Genomic DNA, 23,256 nt, shown 5'->3' on the forward strand with positions numbered 1-23,256 from the left:
GACATTTGCGAGTCCTTCCTCCAGTAAATCTGCAATGGAAACCGCCTGCAGAAAAGCTCTACTGGTATTAATTCTGCAAACCTATTGAGCCTCATGTTAACAAAATAAAAATGTATCATGCTCGCTCCTGTTACATGGCAGGTGTGGACAGCTTTGAAAAGCTACGTGTTTACTTGGGGCTACCATAGCTTTCTAAATTATGCAGTGAAAACAAATATTGACTTTTCAAAAAATGTCATCCAGGTAGTGAATATGGTGTAAAATGTTCTTGAGTCAAACGAATTTGACAACCACGAGCATGCCTACTATGTGCAAAGCCATGTGCCATATCTAAGCCTAAAACCCTCACCAAATAAGCTATCTGATATGCTAATGAGTTCCTCTTAGGAACTCTGGTTGAAGCTCACCTGTGGATACTGTGCAGTGATAATGGTCAGCACAATTTAACGGACCTTCTTACTCATTCTTGGTCAAGAAAATTTTCCTGGCCACTGTTATTTAACCAAAATTGCCTCTAAGAGGCAACTGCACTGAAATTCTTATAACACTATTCATTCCTTTCATTGTGTTTAATGCTTTGCTAACATGGAATTAATTTCACTCTCACTACCCTACCTTACTGTTTATTGGATAGGTCTTCTCTCCTGGTAAGTTAGCTTTATAAATAATGTTTCAAACCATGAAACCCAAATAAAATTCAACTGGTACAAGAAAGCCCTTGCCCTTTTCCAAATGAAACAAAGCAGTCATATCCTTGTCCTAATAGACCTACAGTCCCTTCGATCCTCAAGGATTTACAGAATACACACACTGACTCTTGATATAAGTATTAAGATCTCGAAGTTTCACTATACTGCCTTGTGGTCTTTCCAAAATGCCCTTCCCAGGGATTCATGCCCCAAGGGGGTCCACAGTCAGAAATGGAGTTGGAAGACACGGCAACTGAACGAGGATGGGGAAAAATTACATTTTCATTCCATAAGCTCAAATTGAAATCTACCAGTTCCTCCAATGATGAGGCAATGAAATGCAATAGTATCAGCAGTACCTGCGGTTTTATCACCAAAAGATATCATGAATATTTTCATCTCACATTTCAGTTTTTGGAGATGCGTTGAAATATCATTTATGCTCATTACAACTTCTAAAGTACAGTAGATTTAAGGCCTGCCACAAGATCTTTTTTAATGTGTTACTAAGGTTCAAACATTACTCTAATGCAACATTTGGGGGGTTTTTAGTATGTGCTAAGTGTAATTCAATATAATGGAATTTCTGGGTCATAGTACTGAGTTTATGAATTAAAAAGAGAGGTATGAGAACAGTCCATAGACTACATAACGCACTGCCAAAGGGGTCCATGGCTCAGAAAAAGAACCAAAATAGGTGCAGTACAGTGACAGTACGTGAGTACCAATGAGAACCTAAAGCTTAGAAACTCTGTGAGCGGCCCACGTTGCTTGGCTCACCGCCCGCTCCATCTTCACAGCCAGCAGTCACTTCACTCCAGCCTCTGCTTCTGTCCTCCCAGCTCCTGACTCTGACACTCCCACTTCCCTCTTTCACTCACAAGGACTCTCGTGACTACACTGGGCCAGCCAAATCACCCAAGACAATCTCCCCACCCCCAAATCCTTAATCTAATCTCATCTGCAAAGTCCCTTTTCCCATGTAAAAGAACATTCACACCGGTTCCAGGGATCAGGAAGTGGAGCTCTTTGGGGAACTATTATTCTACCTACCAACCTGGCCCTATTTCCTTCCAGCCATGCTTTACGTGGCATAACAATCCAATGAGTTTGAAAGTATCATCTTCAGTGTAACAGATGAGAAGTCTGAGATTTTAAGTTCAGAGTTCAAACTCATATGGCCAGCAAGGGGCAGAAACAAGAACCAGTCCTCTTAGACACCAGACATTTTGGGGTGCCTTCTACGTATCAGATGTTTATATCCAGGTTCCCTTATCCTTTACCCTCCAGGCTTGCTGTCCCATACTCTCTAGACCAACTCTCGTTTACACTTGGATGCGAAGTTTAATGCTTTCTTTCATGGCTCTCGGGGGGCTGGTACTTTCACTGACATGTCCCCCCATCTGTCCCTGAATTTTACTTTTACTCATCCATTATCTTACTGCACATACTTCAGCATAGGGGGGAAGCAAAAAGGAGAGGTTCACTTAGCAACGTCTTTATCCTTTGATGAACTTGGTCCTCCTAACTCATAAAATGCAACCGTTGAAGGGAATGACTTTCAGTATCTGTAAGGCCTTCTGCAGGGAGTCTCAGGTCAATTCAATGACCGTCTCCACTCTCTGGTGCAAGACTTTATATTGGATTCTATTGGGGACACAGAAAGGTGTTCATCCCTGCTCATAAATTGTTTATAACATAAGGGATGGGAGAGGGATAAGCAGAAATCAACTCGTGCAAACGTGACTATTTGACAGGGAGGGACGCAGTCAGTGTCCCAGGCTACAGGTCAGCATCACGAAGGGGCTTTCAATAAGAGAATAAATCAAACCAGCAGGACCTTCCTTTGGAACAGGCAGGGAGCTCGGCAGAACAAAGAGGGTTTTGCAGGTGAGTCATGGCTGTTGGCTTGAAATCATGGCATAGCTCAGGGAAGAGTTTTATTTGGGCTGAAGAGAGGAGGTGAGACAGGAACAGACCACTGGACCTGGAAGAAGAAGGCCGAGGTTTGGGGATCAGCTCTGCCACTACCTGTATAACCACAATCTCAAGTTTTCTCACCCATAAAAAGGGATAAGAAGGCTAATTCAGAGGGTGGTATGATTAAACTGAAATGAAATAAAATAAATAAAATGTAAAGTAAAGTAAAGTAAAATAAGTGAGCCTTGTGTAAATGTTCAGCTGAATTTGAGGGTAGAATCCCTATAGAAGAGCATCACCTGGAAACGAAGGAGAAGAGGAGATACAGTATAGTCTGCAGAGACTCAAGAATAAGGAAAACCCACCTTCCTTCTGAAGACTCAATACTTTTCTACTCCAACCTCTTTCTTACTCAGTAATATTAGAGCAAACAGGTGTGAGAATAAATAACAGGTCTTGTATTATTTCAGAAGATTTCTATTTTACAGGAAGTCAGCTCTTCTCAAAAGACCACAGAATAATCACAGATTCAGCAGATGTACGCAGAGACAGAGTCTAGAATTTTCCACGACTGAAATCCAACTTCGTATGAAATGTGGCACCCAGATTTATAGTACCATGTCTTGTCTAAGAAGCCCCAATAACAGTGCCAATGTAATGATTATTTTGAATATCTGAAGCATTCAGGTACTTGGGAATAAAAATGAGAGTAAAGATTGGTTCAACATGGTGGAGTAGAAGGACATGCGCTCACTCCCTCTTGCAAGAGCACTGGAATCAAAATTAACAGCTGAACAGTCATCGACAGGAAGACACTAGAACTGACCAAAAAAGATACCCCACATCCAAAGACAAAGGAGAAGCCACAATGAGATGGTCGGAGGGGTGCAATCACAATAAAGTCAAATCCCATAAATGCTACGTGGGTGACTCACAGACTGGAGAACACTTATACCACAGAAGTGCATCCACTGGAGTGAAGGTTCTGAGCCCCACATCTGGCTTCCCAACCTGGGGGTCTGGCAATGGGAGGAGGAATTCTTAGAAAATCAGACTTTGAAGGCTAGCGGGATTGGATTGCAGAACTTAGGACTGGGGGAAACAGAGACTCCACTCTTGGAGGGCACACACAAAGTAGTGTGTGCATCGGGACCCAGGGGAAGGAGCAGTGACCTCAAAGGACACTGAACCAGACCTACCTGATAGTGTTCAAAGGTCTCCTGCACACGCAGGGGGTGGTTGTGGCTCACCGCAGGGACAAGGACACAGGCAGCAGAATTTCTGGGAAGTACTACTTGGCATGAGCCCTCCTACAGTCTGCCATTAGCCCCACCAAAGAGCTGGGTAGGCTCCAGTTCTGGGTTGCCTCAGGCCAAACAACCAACAGGGAGGGAACCCAGCCCCACCCATCAGCAGACAAGCAGATTAAAGTTTTACTGAGCTCTGCCCACCAGAGCAACAGTCAGCTCTACCCACCACCAGTCCCTCCCATCCGGAAGCTTGCACAAGCCTCTTAGATAGCCTCATCCACAACAAGGCAGACAGCAGAAGCCAGAAGAACTACAATCCTGCAGCCTGTAGAACAAAAAGCACATTCACAGAAAGACAGACAAAATGAAAAGGAAGAGGACTATGTACCAGATGAAGGAACAAGATAAAACCCCAGAAAAACAACTAAATGAAGTGGAGGTGGGCAACCTTCCAGAAAAAGAACTCAGAATAATGATAGTGAAGATGATCCAGGACCTTGGAAAAAGAAAAGTTGGCAAAGATCGAGAAGATGCAAGAAATGTTTAACAAAGACCTAGAAGAATTAAAGAACAAACACCTAGCAGAAGTAAAGAACAAACAAACAGAGATGAACAATACAATAACTGAAATGAAAACTACACTACAAGGAATCAATAGCATAATAACTGAGGCAGAAGAAAGGATAAGTGACCTGGAAGACAGAATGGTGGAATTCACCATTGTGGAATAGAATAAAGGAAAAAGAATGAAAACAAATGAAGACAGCCTAAGAGACCTCTGGGATAACATTAAACACAACAACATTTGCATTATAGAAGTCCCAGAAGGAGAAGAGAGAGAGGAATGGACCCAAGAAAATATTTGAAGAGATTGTAGTTGAAAACTTCCCTAACATGGGAAAGGAAATAGCCACTCAAGTCCAGGAAACGCAGAGAGTCCCATACAGGATAAACCCAAGGAGAAACACACTGAAACACATAGTAATCAAACTGACAAAAATTAAAGACAAAGAAAAATTATTGAAAACAGCAAGGGAAAAACGACAAATAACATACTAGGGAATTCTCACAAGGTTAACAGCTGATTTCTCAGCAGAAACTCTGCAAGCCAGAAGGGTGTGGCAGGACATATTTAAAGTAATGAAATGGTAGAAGCTACAATCAAGATTACTCTACCCAGTAAGGATCTCATTCAGATTCAACGGAGAAATCAAAACCTTTACAGACAAGCAAAAGCTAAGAGAATTCAGCACCACCAAACCAGCTCTACAACAAATGCTAAAGGAACTTCTCTAAGTGGGAAACACAAGAGAAGAAAAGGACCTACAAAAACAAACCCATAACAATTAAAAAAATGGTAATAGGTACATATCGATAATTACCTTAAACGTGACTGGATTACATGCTCCAACCAAAAGACACAGGATTGCTGAATGGATACAAAAAGAAGACTCATCTATATGCTGTCTACAAGAGACCCACTTCAGACACATACAGACTGAAAGTGAAGGAATAGAAAAAGATATTCCATGAAAACTGGAAATCAAAAGAAAGCTGGAGTAGCAATACTCACATCAGTTAAAATAGACTTTAAAATAAAGAATGTTACAAGACACAAGGAAGGACACTACATAATGATCAAGGGATCAACCCAAGAAGAAGATATAACAATTATAAATATATATGCACCCAACATAGGAGCACCACAATACACAAAACAACTGCTAACAGCTATAAAAGAGGAAATCGAGAGTAACACAAAAATAGTGGGGGATTTTAACACCACACTTACACCAATGGACAGATCATCCAGACAGAAAATTAATAAGTAAACACAAGCTTTAAATGATACAACAGACCAGGTAGATTTAATTGATACTTATAGGACATTGCATCCAAAAACAGCAGATTACACTTTCTTCTCAAGTGCACATGGTCATTCTCCAGGATAGATCACATCTTGGGTCACAAATAAAGCATCAGTAAATTTAAGAAAACTGAAATCATATCAAGCATCTTTTCTGACCACAACACTATGAGATTAGAATTCAATTAAAAGGAAAAAAACGTAAAAAACACAAACACATGGAGGTTAAACAATATGTTACTAAATAACCGAGATCACTGAAGAAATCAAAGAGAAAATCAAAAACTACCTACAGACAAATGAAAATGAGAACGACGATCCAAAACCTATGGAATGCAGCAAAAGCAGTTCTAAGAGGGAAGTTTATAGCAATACAATCCTACCTCAAGAAACGTCTCAAATAAACAATCTAACCTTACACCTAAAGGAACCAGAGAAAGAAGAACAAACAAAACCCAAAGTTAGCTGAAGGAAAGACACCATAAAGGAGCATAATAAAGAAACAGAAACAAACAAAACAATAACAAAGATCAATAAAACTAAAAGTTGGTTCTTTGAGAAGATAAACAAAATTGATAAACCTTTAGTTAGATACGTCAAGAAAAAGAGGGAGAGGACTCAAATCAATACAATTAGAAATGAAAAAGGAGAAGTTACAATGGACACCACAGAAATACAAAGCATCATAAGAGACTACTATAAGCAACTCTATGCCAATAAAATACACAACCTGGAAGAAATGGACAAATTCTTGGAAAGGTATAACCTTCCAAGACTGAACCAGGAAGAAACAGAAAATATGAACAGACCAATCACAAGCATTGAAATTGAAACTGTGATTAAACATCTTCCAACAAACCAAAGTCTAGGACAGATGGCTTCACAGGTGAATTCTATCAAACATTTAGAGAAGAGCTAACACCCATCCTTCCCAAACTCTTACAAAAAACTTCAGAGGAAGAAACACTCCCAAACTCATTCTAAGAGGCCATCATCACCCTGATACCAAAACCAGACAAAGATACTACAAAAAAAGAAAATTACAGACCAATATCACTGATGAATATAGATGCAAAAATCCTCAAAAAAAATACTAGCAAACAGAATCCAACAACACATTAAAAGGATCATACACCATGATCAAGTGGGATTTATCCCAGGGATGCAAGGATTCTTCAATAGACACAAATGAATCAATGTGATCCACCATATTAACAAATTAAAGAAGAAAAACCATATGATCATCACAATAGATGCAGAAAAAGCTTTTGACAAAATTCAACACCCATTTATGATAAAAACTCTCCAGAAAGTGGGCATAGAGGGAACCTACCTCAACATAATAAAGGCCATATACGACAAACCCACAGCAAACATTCTCAATGGTGAAAAACTGAAAGCATTTCCTCTAAGATCAGGAACAAGACAAGGATGTCCACTCTCACCACTATTATTCAACACAGTTTTGGAAGTCCTAACCACAGCAATCAGAGAAGAAAAAGAAATAAAAGGAATACAAATGGAAAACCAAGATGTAAAACTGTCTCTGCTTGCAGATGACATACTATACAGAGAGAATCCTAAAAATGCCACCAGAAAATTACTAGAGCTAATCAATGAATTTGGTAAAGTTGCAGGATACAAAACTAATGCACAGAAATCTCCTGCATTCCTATACACTAACAACAAAAGATCAGAAAGAGAAATTAAGGAAACAATCCCTTCACCATTGCAACAAAAACAATAAAATACCTAGGAATAAACCTACCTAGGAAGGTCAAAGACCTGTACTCAGAAAACTATAAGACACTGATGAAAGAAATCAAAGATGACACAAACAGATGGAGAGATATACTATGTTCTTGGATTGGAAGAATCAATATTGTGAAAATGACTATACTACCCAAAGCAATCTACAGATTCAATGCAACACCTATCAAATTACCAATGGCATTTTTTTACAGAACTAGAACAAAAATCTTAAAATTTGTATGGAGACACAAAGACCCCTAATATCCAAAGCAGTCTTGAGGGAAAAAAAAACAGAGCTGGAGGAATCAGACTCCCTGACTTCAGACTATACTACAAAGCTACAGTAATCAAGACAATATGGTACTGGTGCAAAAACAGAAATATGGATCAAAGGAACAGGATAGAAAGCCCAGAGATAAACCCACGCACCTATGGTCAACTAATCTATGACAAAGGAGGCAAGGATACACAATGGAGAAAAGACAGTCTCTTCAATAAGTGCTGCTGGGAAAACTGGACAGCTACATATAAAAGAATGAAATTAGAACACTCCCTAATGCCACACAAAAAAATTAACTCAAAATGCATTAAAGACCTAAATGTAAGGCCAGATGCTATAAAACTCTTAGAGGAAAACATAGACAGAACACTCTATGACATAAATCACAGCAAGATCCTTTTTGACCCACCTCCTAGAGAAATGGAAATAAAAACAGAAATAAACAAATGGGAATGAAACTTAATGAAACTTAAAAGCTTTTGCACAGCAAAGGAAACCATAAACAAGACGAAAATACAACCCTCGGAATGGGAGAAAATATTTGCAAATGAAGCAACTGGCAAAGGATTAATCTCTAAAATATACAAGCAGCTTATGCAGCTCAATATCAAGAAAACAAACAACCCAATCCGAAAATGGGCAGAAGACCTAAATAGACATTTCTCCAAAGAAGATATACAGATGGCCAACAAACACATGAAAGGATGCTCAACATCACTAATCATTAGGGAAATGCAAATCAAAACTACAATGAGGTATCACCTCACACCAGTTAGAATGGGCATCATCAGAAAATCTACAAACAACAAATGCTGGACAGGGTGTGGAGAAAAGGGAACCCTCTTGCACTGTTGGTGGGGATGTAAATTGATACAGCCACTATGGAAAACACTGTGGAGGTTCCTTAAAAAGCTAAAAATAGAATTATCATATGACCCAGCAATCCCACTACTGGGCATATACCCAGAGAAAACCATAATGCAAAAAGACACATGCACCCCCAATGTTCACTGCAGCACTATTCACAATAGCCGGGTCATGGAAGCAACCTAAATGCCCACTGACAGACAAATGGATAAAGAAGATGTGGTACATATATATACAATGGAATATTACTCAGCCATAAAAAGGAATGAAATTGGATCATTTATAGAGACGTGGATGGGCCTGGAGATTGTCCTACAGAGTGAAGTAAATCAGAAAGAGAAAAAGAAATATCGTATATTAATGCATATATGTGGAATCTAGAAAAATGGTACAGATGAACCAGTTTGCAGGGCAGAAAGAGAGACACAGATGTAGAGAACAAACGTATGGACACCACGGCGGGAACGTGGCAGGGGCGGTGGTGGTGGTCAGATGAACTGGGAGATTGGGACTGACACATATACACTAATATGTATAAAATGAATAACTAATAAGAAAAAAAGTGGGAGTAAAAAGTTTTGCTAAAAATAAGTCCAATAAGAATGAATAGTCCACAGTCCTTTTTATTTAAATTGCATCTAAATATTTAATGTGGTTGGAGAAACAACTTTTCTAAATTCTTTTGTGACTTTGAATAAAAGTTTCCCTTAACTGATGTCTACCCTAAACACTCCATCAGCAATAACAAAAACCAACGCTTTCATGTCTATAGTTTGAAAAATAACAATAGAACTGGGACTCGGGTCTGATCGCGCAGTTTGCACGGCCTGGTCTGGGGTGGACCCAGGAGGGGAACCCCCCCAGCCACGATCCCCATGGGGCTGTGTTTTCCCTGTCCCGCGGAGGCCGCGCCTCCTTCGCCGGACCTGGAAGAAAAAAGAGCAAAGCTTGCAGAGGCTGCAGAAAGAAGACAGAAGGAGGCTGCATCTCGGGGCATTCTGAATGTTCAGTCTGTGGAAGAAAAGAGAAAGAAAAAGGAAAAAATAGAAAAAGAAATGGCTGCATCTGGACCCCCACCAGAAGGTGGCCTTAGGTGGACAGTTTCATAAAGCATAACAGGAGTGGAAGAGTCTACTGCCAATAACTAGTATCTGCAAGCAATCGGACATCCTCAATTTAATTTCTTCTCTTTGAATAAATGAAGATTCAGACTTCGTCATTTTAGTGCTCTTAAATACAGTGCTTTTTCAAAATTGAATATTGAAAATGCTTTTGATTGTTAGACTTAGAAAATGGCCAGACCTTTCATTAAATACTTATTTTCCCTATATTTGCTCTTCTGCAGACAGTGGGTGATTTGCCGTTCTTTAGTAGTTAAAACATGGGCCTAAATAGTGAATATATATTTATATATTGCATGGAAAAATTCTGCATACATCTCAGATATTAAAGTTTGCACTTGTATTTTCCCTCCTTTACAAAATGACCTAGCTATTTATAGTTTGCCGATTAACCTTATATCTCTTTATTTCATTATATGTGAAGACTTTTGCTTAAACTTATGGACTTAGTGCCTTTAAACTGATCATCAGGGAAAATCTTGAAATATCAGTTGAAGGGCTTACATGAAGGAACACTGTAAATTTTTATAACTTACTAAGAAATTAATATTTGTAAAAAACATTGAATTTCCCCTAACTTATTTTCTACTTCTGTCGCTTATAAAATTAACATACTGTGTTTTACATTATAATACTTTTTGGGGTTTTTTTTGCTTGCTGAGTTTAAAATTATATATTAGTGGTACCATCAGAGGGCAGTGATGTACTATTATACAGTAACAGATTCAGCTCTATAAAGATCTTTGCAGTAATTGAATGAGTTAAACTAAGAATCTGGATGGGTTAAATATAACCAAGTATAGTGGCAATGTGTTTGTCCAAATTTCATAGGTGTTTTTATTCTTTTGTATTTATTAAAGAATGATCATAAGATTTATATAGATGTCAAATTGCCAAGGCAAGTATGAATATATGAAAGAGAAATATATAAGTACTGTATTTAAAAAGGTCCACTTTAAACATAAAAATATTGCGAGGTAATTCTATATGATACATTGCCATAAACTTTGTAGATTTTTGTTCATTTGTAACATGTATTATAGCATATTTGGTTTTTTGAGTTTTTTAATATATAATGAGCTAAAATAGAAGAATTGTTGTGTCTTTTAATTTGGTTGCTCTTTTGGATGACAAGGCCACAGTCTGAGCCCTAAATTAGAATTTCCAAATATCAAGTACAATAGGGACTGTCAATTAAATAGACCAGCTCATTTGATTTACAAAAAGGAAACTGAACCACTATCTCGCTCATCCTTCCCACAAATCTTGTGTTATGTTGCAGTATGTTATATATGTTAATTTTAAAGAGTTTGAACTAGAATATAGATCTCTTGACTCCTCATTGGAAAAATCACTTCCTTCTATTACAGAATGAAATATCTGTGACTATCCAGGCAAGATATGTAGTTATAGACAGGTTCAATTTTAAGTTTTAGAGAATTAGTGGTATGTTTGCTCATAAACGATAGTGAAGTCATTGAATTATATTTTAGAAATATAATTTTTGACTTTTTGAACATGATTAATTTTTCCAAGGCAGAAATAAAAAAGGAACATTAATAGATGAATGGATATAGAACCAGAGCATACTATCCTAGAACTGTGCACATTCTTGCTTCTGTTTTAGTACGGAAAGAACAATTTTATCTGTATTACAGCTTAGAGAATTACAGCTTGGGTTGGTGTAAACAAAAGGTTTACATCTAGGGGATAATGCTCTATTTCTAATAGTAGTTTATATCCAAATACCATGCTCATTTACTGTTGAACCAAGAATGCTGTGCTGATGAACTGCTTTCTAGGAACAGTGGGATATGCCATTCCCGCCAACCATGGCCTGCCTCCGTGGGTGCGATCATGTTTCCTCAAAACCACATGGGTTGCATGGGCTAAGGGGTGATATTCAATGTTAGGAATAGTATTAGGAAGGGGAAGGGAAAGGGGAGACTGGATGCATGATAGGAAACCAATAAGTGACTACTTAAAAAAGAATGTATACACACATAAACATATTCCAGGAATCTTCCTCAAAGTTATGAATCAGTTCCTGATGAAACCTTAGCCTAGAGCCAGTTTCCCATAATTCATAATTTAAATAGGAAAGCATTATAATGATTGATATGTCACCCAAAGTCCTCAACCAAATTACTAAAATAAAACCAAACAGTAAAATGCTTATATGTAACTATCATATTGAGATATAAAATTCTTAAATCACTACTTCTTCATTCTAATCATTAAACTATTACTGTGGTAACAAAAAGTTGTATATTACCACACAGCCCCTCTGCTAACGTGCTGCATGTTTTTTAAAACATCTGTATGTGATACTTTTGTTCCACTGATTGTATTTGGAATGTAATTAATAGTTTTGTTATAAATGCTGTACTGCCTTACAGGGTACAAATATACATTTTCCTATATAAGAAAAAATAATAATAATAAAATGATCACCCCTTCGCTAGGCATGGACATATATACACTACCAAATGTAAGGTAGATAGCTAGTGGGAAGCAGCCGCATAGCACAGGGAGATCAGTTCGGTGCTCTGTGACCGCCTGGAGGGGTGGGATAGGGAGGGTGGGAGGGAGGGAGACGCAAGAGGGAAGAGATATGGGAACATATGTATATGTATAACTGATTCACTTTGTTATAAAGCAGAAAGTAACACACCACTGTAAAGCAATTATACCCCAATAAAGATGTTAAAAAAAAAAGTTAATCAGTGGGGGGAGAAAAGCCATTTCAGTTTGAACCAAACATAAAAATTCGGTCTTTCATATTTTCGCCTACTAGTTTTGAAGTGCTTCAACTTATTCAGGAATACACTTGATAGTTTTAATATCTCATATGTGTTTCTAGGTCTAAGAACAGCAGATGTTTTAATATAATTAATGCTGAGACATTTAATTTCTAGTAGAAATCAAAAAAAAAAAATAGCAGAGGAACTAAAGACAAGTGTCAAATCACACAGAGATCTTCCCATTGCAAACTATACGATCTTAGGTAAAGTAGCATCTTTAAGTGTGAGTTGCCTCATCTGTAAAATGGTGATAAAAATGTGGAGATTACTTGAAACAATTAGTGTAAAGAATCTAACATTCAATCAGATGGGTACCGGGGAGATAAGTATTCCCAACGCCTGAGGCTCCATTAGCTAGAGTTAGTGCTCACCCTGGCTTCTCTCCCCAAATCTCAGGAGCCTCTCTCTAGAGGGAGAAGAATGACTTATGCATTGACTGCTTGGCAAGTTTAAGGAGAAGGAAGCGACTTTCAAGGTCTGTGTGTGATAAGAGTTCATTCAAGATCTGCTTACCTGAGCAGACACTAACATTCTGATCTGCTCGGTACCTCCATGCAGTAAGAGACCCACCCCTGAAACTGTCCACCTCGACCATGCCTCGTAGAAAAGCCTACCTGACTCAAGAGTAAAGTATGGGCAAGTCCACTTTGCCACAGACACGTTCTCTAATCCTGTGGTTATCAGCAATAAAGTTGACATTTCAATTCTCTAACTGTACAGCTGTTGTTTCAACGTATCACTTGGTTCTGAATGCAGACACATGAAACAGAATGTTCTTTATTGTGTTCATACACTCAAGTAACAGGCACTCAATCTTAACAGCTCTCACTACCATCATCTTCCGAATCCTCCTTATGACCTCCACCACCACACAACCACGTGCCTTCCTGACCTCTTCATTTGAGTAGCTCATCAGCATTTCACCTCAACATGCCCCAGATCAGACTCCTGATGTCCATGGCCACCCCCGACCCCTGTTCCTCCCGTTCACTCCCTCATCTCAGAAATAGCATCACCTCCCTTCTGGTTGCTCAAGCCCAAAATATTTGCCTCATCCTTGATCCCTCTCTTTCTCTCACCATCTATATTCCATCTGTCAGCAATCGTGTTGGCTCCATTTCACAACATTTTCAGAGTCTACTCAGTCCTTGCCATCTCTAGTGGTACTACCTTCATCCAAGCCACCCATGTTTCTTGCTAGGAATTATTTCAACAGCCTCCTAACTGGTCTCCCTGCTCCAGCTCCCACCCTTATACTTCTCAACACACCACCAGAGTGATGCTTTTAAAGTGTAAGTCAGATACGGTCCCCCCTGCTCAAAACCCTCCAAAGTCTTACATCTCATTCAGGGTAGAAGCCAACATCTTCACAATGGCCTATGAGGCCCAATACTATCTATGTTCCCATGCAGGGGCAGGAAGGGCAGTATTCACTCCATTGAACTCTCTTGTGCCTTTCCCTCCTCCCTCACAGCCTTCAATGTGTCATGCACCCCACCTGGAACACTCACTCCCACTCATCCTCAGGACTTCATCTAAATGGTACCCCAGCAAAACCTTCCCTGATGGCCCTATGTGAAATGGCTACCACCTCCCACACCCAACCTGCTCCCCCCAATCCCTTGAACCTGTGTAATTTTTCTCCTTAGAACTCGTAACCATCTGATGTTCACTTTTTTCTGTTTGTTGATTACCTATCTCCACTCACTACCATCAAAAACTCCTTGAAGGCAAAGACTTTGTTTCCCCAGAATGAGAACACTACCTGATACACAGTCAGCATGCAAATATTTGTGGAACGAATGAATCAAAGAATGAATGAATGAGGTCAACGTACATGATAGAAACAAACGTTAATATTTCTTCCTTGCTAGCTGGCTTCTGCAAGGTCTGATAATAATAAATATCATGAATAAATAAACCCCCAGATTGTAATGTCTCAATTTTTCTATCGAAGGTAGTCTAGTCAAGTTAGCTGCTCAAGTACAGTACAAAGAGAACACTCTTGGACTTCCCTGGTGGCGCAGTGGTTGAGAGTCCGCCTGCCGATGCAGGGGACGTGGGTTCGTGCCCCGGTCCCGGAAGATCCCACGTGAAGTGGAGCGGTTGGGCCCGTGAGCCACGGCCGCTGAACCTGCACGTCCGGAGCCTGTGCTCCGCAACGGGAGAGGCCACAGCAGTGAGAGGCCTGCGTACTGCAAAAAAAAAAAAAAAAAAAAAATCCGCCTGCCAGTGCAGGGGATACAGGTTTGAGCCCTGGTCCAGGAAGATCCCACATGCCATGGACCAACTAAGCCCGTGCGCGCCACAACTACTGAAGCCTGCGCTCTAGAGCCCGTGAGCCACAACTACTGAGCCCACGTGCCACAACTACTGAGCCTGCGTGCCACAACTACTGAAGCCCACGCGCTCTAAGACCTGTGCTCCGCAACAAGAGAAGCCACCCAATGAGAAGCCCACGCACCGCAACAAAGAGCAGCCCCTGCTCGCTGCAACTAGAGAACGCCCACGTGCAGCAACAAAGACCCAACACAGCCAAAAAAAAAAAGAGAGAGAGAGAGAGAGAGAACACTCTCGTAAGAAATTTCACTACAAAGCCCAGACGTCCGTGGCAGTCTTGCATGGGCACAAAGTTGGCTTGCAGGTGAGATCACTAGGTCACCTGAGGCAAGAAGGCTTAGAAATGCTAAAGAAATTGATACAAGTTAGTGTCCTTGTAGCTTTAGCAGCTGCGCCTTCCCTCTTGCCTCCTCAGGATCGAAAGCCCAACTCCCAGCCTTCCAGCAGCATCTCTACTTCAGTAAATTCCACTTTAAGCAGCCTTTCTGTCTTCTTCACATACCCTTCTTCAAAAATTATATGTGATGCTTTAAACACACCTGCCAAACTGCCCTTCCCTTTGTGTCAGAAGAACCTTGTACAAATTATAGTGTGTTTTCTAGCAATACACAATACTGTTACCAAGAAACCCATTCCAGCAAGGTCTGTGGATTTCATTTTTAAAATCTTATTAAGTGTCCTAAAATGAGAAACTCCAGAGAACAAAGAAGAAAAGGGTGTATCACCCTTGTCCGGCCCCTTATTTCTTCTGATTGGTGACGTAACAATTGACTATTGATTTTGTTTTGGAGGAACTCCCCATGAGAAGATGATAGGAGTTTTGTCTGGGATCTCTTGCCCCAGGAATAGTCCTTGATTCATTCCTCCATTCACCAGGAGGTTTGCCAGAAAACAATTTTATCCCCAATGCTGAGAAGGGAGTGAAGGCTTAAAATTAAGAGGGGGTAGTATCTGTTTGAAGCTACACGGCAATGACTTAGGTCCTTGCAAATTACATTTATCAAACTTAAGTGCACCGCCGAGCATGAAGGAGACTGAGCGTAGAAAAATCTGCTTCCTAGGACTTGCAATGAGGTTCACTAACTGTATTATGGGTTGCATTGCTTTACCTCAAAAATCCCTTCCCATAAAACACTATTATTAGAAGTGGGAAATCATGAAATAGCCGTTCATTCAATAACTGTTTATTGAGCACCTACTGTGTTCCAAGCCCTCTTCTAGGCAGTGAGGATACTGAGAGAACCAAAGATATAAATTCTTGCCCTCATCAAGTGTACATTCCTCCAGTCCTTCAAAAGAAAAGTTATTTCCAAAGCAAGATTTATTGCTAATGTGGAACCCACAGTGTATAACAGAAAAAACATTCAGATTGTAGTCCAGAGGTCAGGGCTCAAATCTCAGCTCTGCCACCTGGTAGCTGTGCATCCTTGAGAATGTTCCTTAATTAACGTTTCAGAAGTCGTTTTGAGGGGAAAAAAATTACTTAGAGTAGTTCCAGGCAATTAATACACTCCCAGTGAATTTTAGCTATTTTCATTTTCTCAGCTTTTGGATTCATCAGTTTAGTTTTTAAAAACATGAAAAATCTGGAATGACCATAAACTATTGATCTTAAAAATAAGGCATTGTGGGGGCTTCCCTGGTGGCGCAGTGGTTGAGAGTCCGCCTCCCGATGCAGGGGACACGGGTTCGTGCCCCGGTCCAGGAGGATCCCACATGCCGTGGAGCGGCTGGGCCCGTGAGCCATGGCCACTGGGCCTGCGCGTCCGGAGCCTGTGCTCCGCAACGGGAGAGGCCACAACAGGGAGAGGCCCGCGTACCACAAAAAATAATAATAATAAGGCATTGTGAATTCATTTAAAGTGCATGCACTCATCCCTAAATTATATCACAAAAATAGACTACTTTAGTAATAAACACATAGATCAATGAAACAAAATAGAGGACCCAAAAATGGGCCCACATAAATAAAATTTTAAAAATTAAAAAGAAACAGTAGTTTTGCATATGCTACCAGGATACAAATGAATGAAACCACCTTCCAAATGACCTGTCACATGAAAGGTGCTCAGTAATTCTGAAGAACAGTAATAATAATTGGTATGATTTGGCAAATCATGGCCCTCAGGGCCAAATCTGACTGGCCACCTGTTTTTGTAAATAAAGTTTTATTGGGACATAGCCCATTTATAATTTATGTATAATCTATGGCTGCCTTGGCGTTACAATGGCAGAGTTGAGTAGTTGAGACAGAAGCTTTATGACCTGCAAAGCCTAATACTTTTACTCTCTCACCCTTTAGGGAAAAAATTTGACAGCTCCTGCTCGAATCCCCTGTTATGCTAAATGAGGTTCAAAAACAGATGCAGGCACCGTCATCTGGCAACTTATTTGAAATGCAGAATCTGAAGCCCCACTCCAGACCTGCATCAGAATCTATTACATTATAACAAGATCCCCACCTGTGATTTGTATGACATGGAAGCCTGAGAAACACTGACATGAAGTCTGCCATGATGACAGCATCCTTGCCCTACAATGATACGGTGAATTTCACCCTTCCCCTTCCTCCTAATATTTGAATTCGGAACAATGATTTTCCACCTTAGTAAATATCAGAATCACATATGGAGCTTGTTAGAAATATAAAGTCCTGGGACATCCCTCCAGTGATTCTGATTCAGTGTGTCTGAGGTGGAGTCAAAGACTCAAAATATTTTTAAACAAGTACCCCCTGAGGAGATTCAGACACAAGTGACCCTGGGACATCACTCTGGAAACACTGCTTGAAAAGAGTAGACTTTTATAGCCTGTAGAGTTGGGGCCAAAATCAAGAAGCATCATTTGTGTCCACCACTATTAATGTTTTTCTTTTGGATACTTAAAATACCACCAGGAGATCTGTCAGCTACAGTTTATTATAAAGTAATGACTCATGGGGTCTCCGTGCCTACCAAGGGGTCAAGTGCCGTACTCTGAGCCACAATAAATATTTTACCACAGCTACTGTTTTCAGTGACAGGAATCCAGTTTTATGTCTTCATAGCCTTGTTCAAGACACTTTACTCAACACCAGATGTTTGTGAGACGACATTCTAGGTAGATGGAGAGTCCAAAATTGAGGGACCCAAGTGACACTCCTTCATTGCACAAATATTTGTTGAGGGTTGGCTCAACAGCCAGGCTCTGTTCTAGGTCAGGGGTCAGCACATGTTTTCTCTAAAGGGTAGATGGTCAATATTTTAGGCTTTGTGAGCCACAGAGTCTCTGTTGCATACTATTCTTCCTGGTTGTTTTTTTGTTTGTTTGGTTTTTTACCCCTTTTATAACCCTATAAAAAAGCAAAAATCATTCTTGGTTCTTAGGCAGTACACAAAGACAAAGGGCCAGATGTGGTCTGTGGGTTGTCGTTTATCAATCCCTAGTCCAGGTGGTAGGAATACAGGAGTGAATAAAAGTGCCTGCCCTCATGGAGATTACAATCTAGCGTAAGGACATATATAATAAACCAACAAATACAGTAAAATGACGGCAGCAATTAAGTTCTATGAAGAAAAATGTTAAAGGAATTAAAGAGTGACAGCAGAAGAGGGTAGCCAAGGAAGGTGACATTTAAGCAGAGATCTGAATGAAGTGGGGAAATGCGTACTTTCCATATCTGGAAATCTTCCAGATATGGCAAGACCTGCTCACGTTAAATTACCATCATGGGGAATAATGTTAACACCACTTGGGAGCAGTGGAAACAATGTCCAAAACAAACAGAAGTCATTCATCATGAAATGGGCTTCAGGCCACAAACATGAACAGTCAAGGTGGAAGTGAAATACTTCAAACAGGGTCTGGAAGAGTCGGCACCAACCAAGATTCATTAACAGCCAGATGCAATTCACAACCTTTTCATGTGAGAAATGTTCCCCTGCCTCTTAAAAAGACATTCTAGTCATGTACCAAAATGTTCATTGCAGCTCTATTTACAATAGCCCGGAGATGGAAGCAACCTAAGTGTCCATCATCGGATGAATGGATAAAGAAGATGTGGCACATAGATACAATGGAATATTACTCAGCCATAAAAAGAAACGAAATTGAGATATCTGTAGTGAGGTGGATGGACCTAGAGTCTGTCATACAGAGTGAAGTAAGTCAGAAAGAGAAAAACAAATACTGTGTGCTAACGCATATATATGGAATCTAAGGGAAAAAAATGTCATGAAGAACCTAGGGGTAAGACAGGAATAAAGACACAGACCTACTAGAGAATGGACTTGAGGATATGGGGAGGGGGAAGGGTGAGCTGTGACAGGGCGAGAGAGAGGTATGGACATATATACACTACCAAATGTAAGGTAGACAGCTAGTGGGAAGCAGCCACATGGCACAGGGATATCGGCTCCGTGCTTTGTGACCGCCTGGAGGGGTGGGATAGGGAGGGTGGGAGGGAGGGAGATGCAAGAGGCAAGAGATATGGGAACATATTTATATGTATAACTGATTCACTTTGTTGTAGGGCAGAAACTGACACACCATTGTGAAGCAATTATACTCCAATAAAGATGTAAAAAAAAAAAAAAAAACCATTCTAATCCCTCCTTTCCCTGACAAATGGCCTGTTCCTCTGCTTTCCAACCTCTTGTTAATCCATGAGAAGCGTTAACTTTGAGATCAGTGGATCCTCACCACAGAATTTTGTTGCAAAGGAGCTGCTGAGTCTTGGAAGTTACAGTTAAGGGGAAAAATCTAAAGACAGCAACTCCTTAAGCTAGCTGGAAGTTTCATAGGTCAGATAGACCATCAGCTCTAGTCACTGGGATGGGATGGAAAATGGGAGAGACTTTTGATGGGTCCACCACGAAAATGTAGCACTGGCCACAGATTTAAAACACAGTTAGAAAGCTTTCTTAGACTCTCTTCACCTTCCTTGGCTTCCAGGTAGAAGCTCTGATATGACACTGTCTTTCCTCCTCAAAGAAGCTTTTGTTCCCTTAGGCTAAAGTCTCAAGAAAAGATGGAGACTGTGAGACAGAGGACCGCATGGAAAATGTGGGCTGCATCAGTAAACCTTCCCTGGCTAGAAATTACGGTCTTGCCACTTAGTGGTTTTAGAAGTACCATCTGTTGGTACAAATGAACTTATTTAAAAAACAGAAACACTCACAGACTTAGAGAACGAACTTATGGTTACCAGGGGAAAAGAGTGGGGGGGAGATAGATTGGGAGTTCGGAATTGACACGTACACACTACTATATTTAAAACAGATAACCAGCAAGGATCTACTGTACGGCACAGGGAACTAGGCTCAATATTCTGTAATAACCTAAATGGGAAAAGAATTTGAAAAAGAATGCATACTTGTATGGGTATAACTGACTAACACATCATTGTTAACTCCAATATGAAATAAAAATAAATAAATAAACTGCCAAAAAAAAAAGAAATACTATTTGTACCTCTAGGTCAGCCGTCTCCCCAAGAAACGCTGGAGAGATACAACACACGTGACTTTTAAAAATTAAATTCAAAGTCTAAAGTTCTGTTTCCTTAAATACCCAAAGACAAAAGCTGAGAAGCTGGCAGGTGACATTTATGTGTATCCAATATGGTGATGGAGAAGGGAAAATAGAGGCCTAGCCCTTCCCCATGGGGAAAAATTATAGTTCCACAGTTGTTTTAGCAACAGCCACTCTGCCTGGGTGACGAGCCTTTCATAGTTCGTCCGTAGGTGCCGCCACGCCTGCCAAATACCACGCTGGGCGCGTTGCCCCTACTATAGCTAGAATGACTCTTGCTTCAGTCACTGTTACTTCCTGAAATACTGAACTAAGTAGTTTCTTTCTAACGCTGGACTTGCCCTGTCTCACATTCCCTACCTCAGCTGTCAAGACAATAACACTGTAATCGGTGCAAAAACCTATCAACACTCAAAGGCTTTCATCCTTTCTTGACAAGCCTAAATAGAAGGTGATCTTCCAAGGGGGGAAAGTGGTGGTGGGGATGCTGGTGGTGGGATGAACTGGGAGATGGGGATTGACATGTATACACTAATATGTATAAAATAGATAACTAATAAGAACCTGCTGCATAAAAATAAAATAAAATAAAATGCAAGAAAAAAAAGAGGGAGGGGATATGGGTACATATGTATATGTACAGCTGATTCACTTTGTTATAAAGCAGAAACTAACACACCATTGTAAAGCAATTATACTCCAATAAAGATGTTTAAAAAAATAAAATAAAATAAATTGAAGGTGATCTTAAAAACACACACACACACACACACACGCACAGGTGCGCGCGTGCGCCAAAAAACAAAACAAAACAAAAAAGAAACCTTTTAATTTTCATTGAGTCTCTGTGGTTCCACAACTGTCTGGCACTGTTCTCGCCTTTCTTCCCTGACAGCACAAGGTCACCAGCCCCTGAGCTAAATCACAAGGCGTGACTATCACCCTACACAATTCACGCAATGTCACCTTCAACTGATTGACTAGAGGGCTTTGAGAGGAACTGAGCTTCTCAAAGGTCACAAGTTCCAACTTAGTAGATTAGAGCACAGTAAGGTATAAAATCACTTGGTCATAAAATTCACATTAATTTCCCAGGTGTACAGCATCTTTTGGAAACATTTACTACCTTTGCCTGTACTTCCTGCTTTGCCTTGTCCTCCAAAGTGTAAGCGAAACACATGCAGAATTCACTCATCTAACATTCTCAAGTCCCTACTTTGTGCCAAGAATTAATGCTAGGAATTACTCTGGAAAAGATAAACACCACTACTGCTAACAGCTACCGCTTTTATGGCATTCTGTCCACTTTACATGCAACCATGTAGTTAATCTTCACACCTCTACCAAAAGGTAAATGCTATTGTTAGCCTCATTTTATAGCTGAGGAAACTAAGGCAAAGAAAGATGAAGTAATTAATCTTAGTGTGTACAGCTATTAAATGGTAGAACCAACACCTGAACACAAGAAGTCTGGCTTCAGGATGTGTGCCATTAACTGCTCCGCTACGCCACCTTGTGACATCTGTGGAAATGTGTCTTCTCCGCAGTTAAGTGGAATTCACACAAAATTAAACTGTCCAGCATTTTCTGAGGCTCTACCCTCTACATGACTCCATTTCTAGACATGGGACAAGAGACAAGGAATAGGACAGTATCCTCTCTCTACGCCCAGCCATGTATCAGCAAATAAAAATAATGGTCTCCACTCATATTTTTGGGTTTTTTAAGCACATGATCTAACTGGCGTTTCCTATCACCTATAAGCCTTTCCCCTACAAAGCAGGTAGCCTAAATCAATAAGGTAGAGACGTTTAACAGCCTTTTCATCCTACTCTTCAGCCTTTCCACGGACCATGGGTGGTCAATGACTTGCTGGCAATGGTACCATGAACTTAGATGAAAGGTAAAAATGGACATGCATATTTAATTACATCACTTCCCCCATGCCCTTCGAACATCTCCCACACCCAGTGCCCGTGGCTCAGACAATCATTTCTATTGGCACCTGCAGAGGAAACGAAACCTGCACTACACCACTCTCTTCCCCAACACCAAGGTCCCTAGCTCCTCTGCCACTTTCTCAGGCATGACTGTCTCAGGATGGGAACATAGTTCATAGTACATGGAACATGGCAGACTGTCTCCTTTCCACCTCATTAGTTCACCACATAAAAATCAAGTTGATTCCCTGGAATGGTTTTCCAGGGAGAATGCCAACTTACAAAGAAAAATACGTAGAAAGGAAAATAAAAACACTCCTCTAAAAGTTCTCTCTGCAATAGATTTCCCACCTTTAGCACAAGTTATCCTTCCAGAGAAATGGAGCAATGAAAACTACAGCTGATGAATATAACGCATATATCATTTTTCTATTAAGTATCTTTCCCTGGTTATGTATGATTCTTGCTTTCAAAGCCCTATTTCCTTCTTCTCAGATCTCTTCAATTCCTTTTGGCCAACAGATGCATCAAAAAGTGGAGGTAGGGCTTCCCTGGTGGCGCAGTGGTTGAGAGTCTGCCTGCCGATGCAGGGAACACAGGTTTGTGCCCCGGTCCCACATGCCGCGGAGCAGCTGGGCCCGTGAGCCATGGCCGCTGAGCCTGTGCTCCACAACGGGAGAGGCCACAGCAGTGAGAGGCCCGCGTACCACCAAAAAAAAAAAAAAAAGTGGAGGTAAGTCATTGTGGCAGATGAAAGCCTGCCGCCAATGCTTTGACGCCCCTCTGAGGGAGAAGTAGGGATCTATGTCCCCTCCTTTGAAGATGATGTGCTCTGTGACCACTCTGAATAACAGAATATGGCAAAAATGACACTGTGCCGGCTTCTGGGCCCAGGCCTTAAAAGACTGGCAGCTC

General features: G+C 40.5%; 2 protein-coding genes across 2 annotated transcripts in view; one reads left to right on the forward strand and one right to left on the reverse strand.

Annotated features, from left to right (window-relative positions):
• Positions 1 to 23,256, reverse strand: part of TAFA4 (TAFA chemokine like family member 4) — a 128,026-nt gene that overhangs the window by 71,877 nt on the left and 32,893 nt on the right. The window lies entirely within an intron of this gene.
• Positions 9,435 to 9,816, forward strand: LOC117313758 (small VCP/p97-interacting protein). The gene has a single exon (XM_033863717.2). The coding sequence runs from the start codon at positions 9,501 to 9,503 to the stop codon at positions 9,732 to 9,734; it is 234 nt and encodes a 77-aa protein (XP_033719608.1). The 5' UTR covers positions 9,435 to 9,500; the 3' UTR covers positions 9,735 to 9,816.

The sequence above is a fragment of the Tursiops truncatus genome, chromosome 10 (genome assembly GCF_011762595.2).
Source record: "Tursiops truncatus isolate mTurTru1 chromosome 10, mTurTru1.mat.Y, whole genome shotgun sequence".
NCBI lineage: Eukaryota > Metazoa > Chordata > Mammalia > Artiodactyla > Delphinidae > Tursiops > Tursiops truncatus.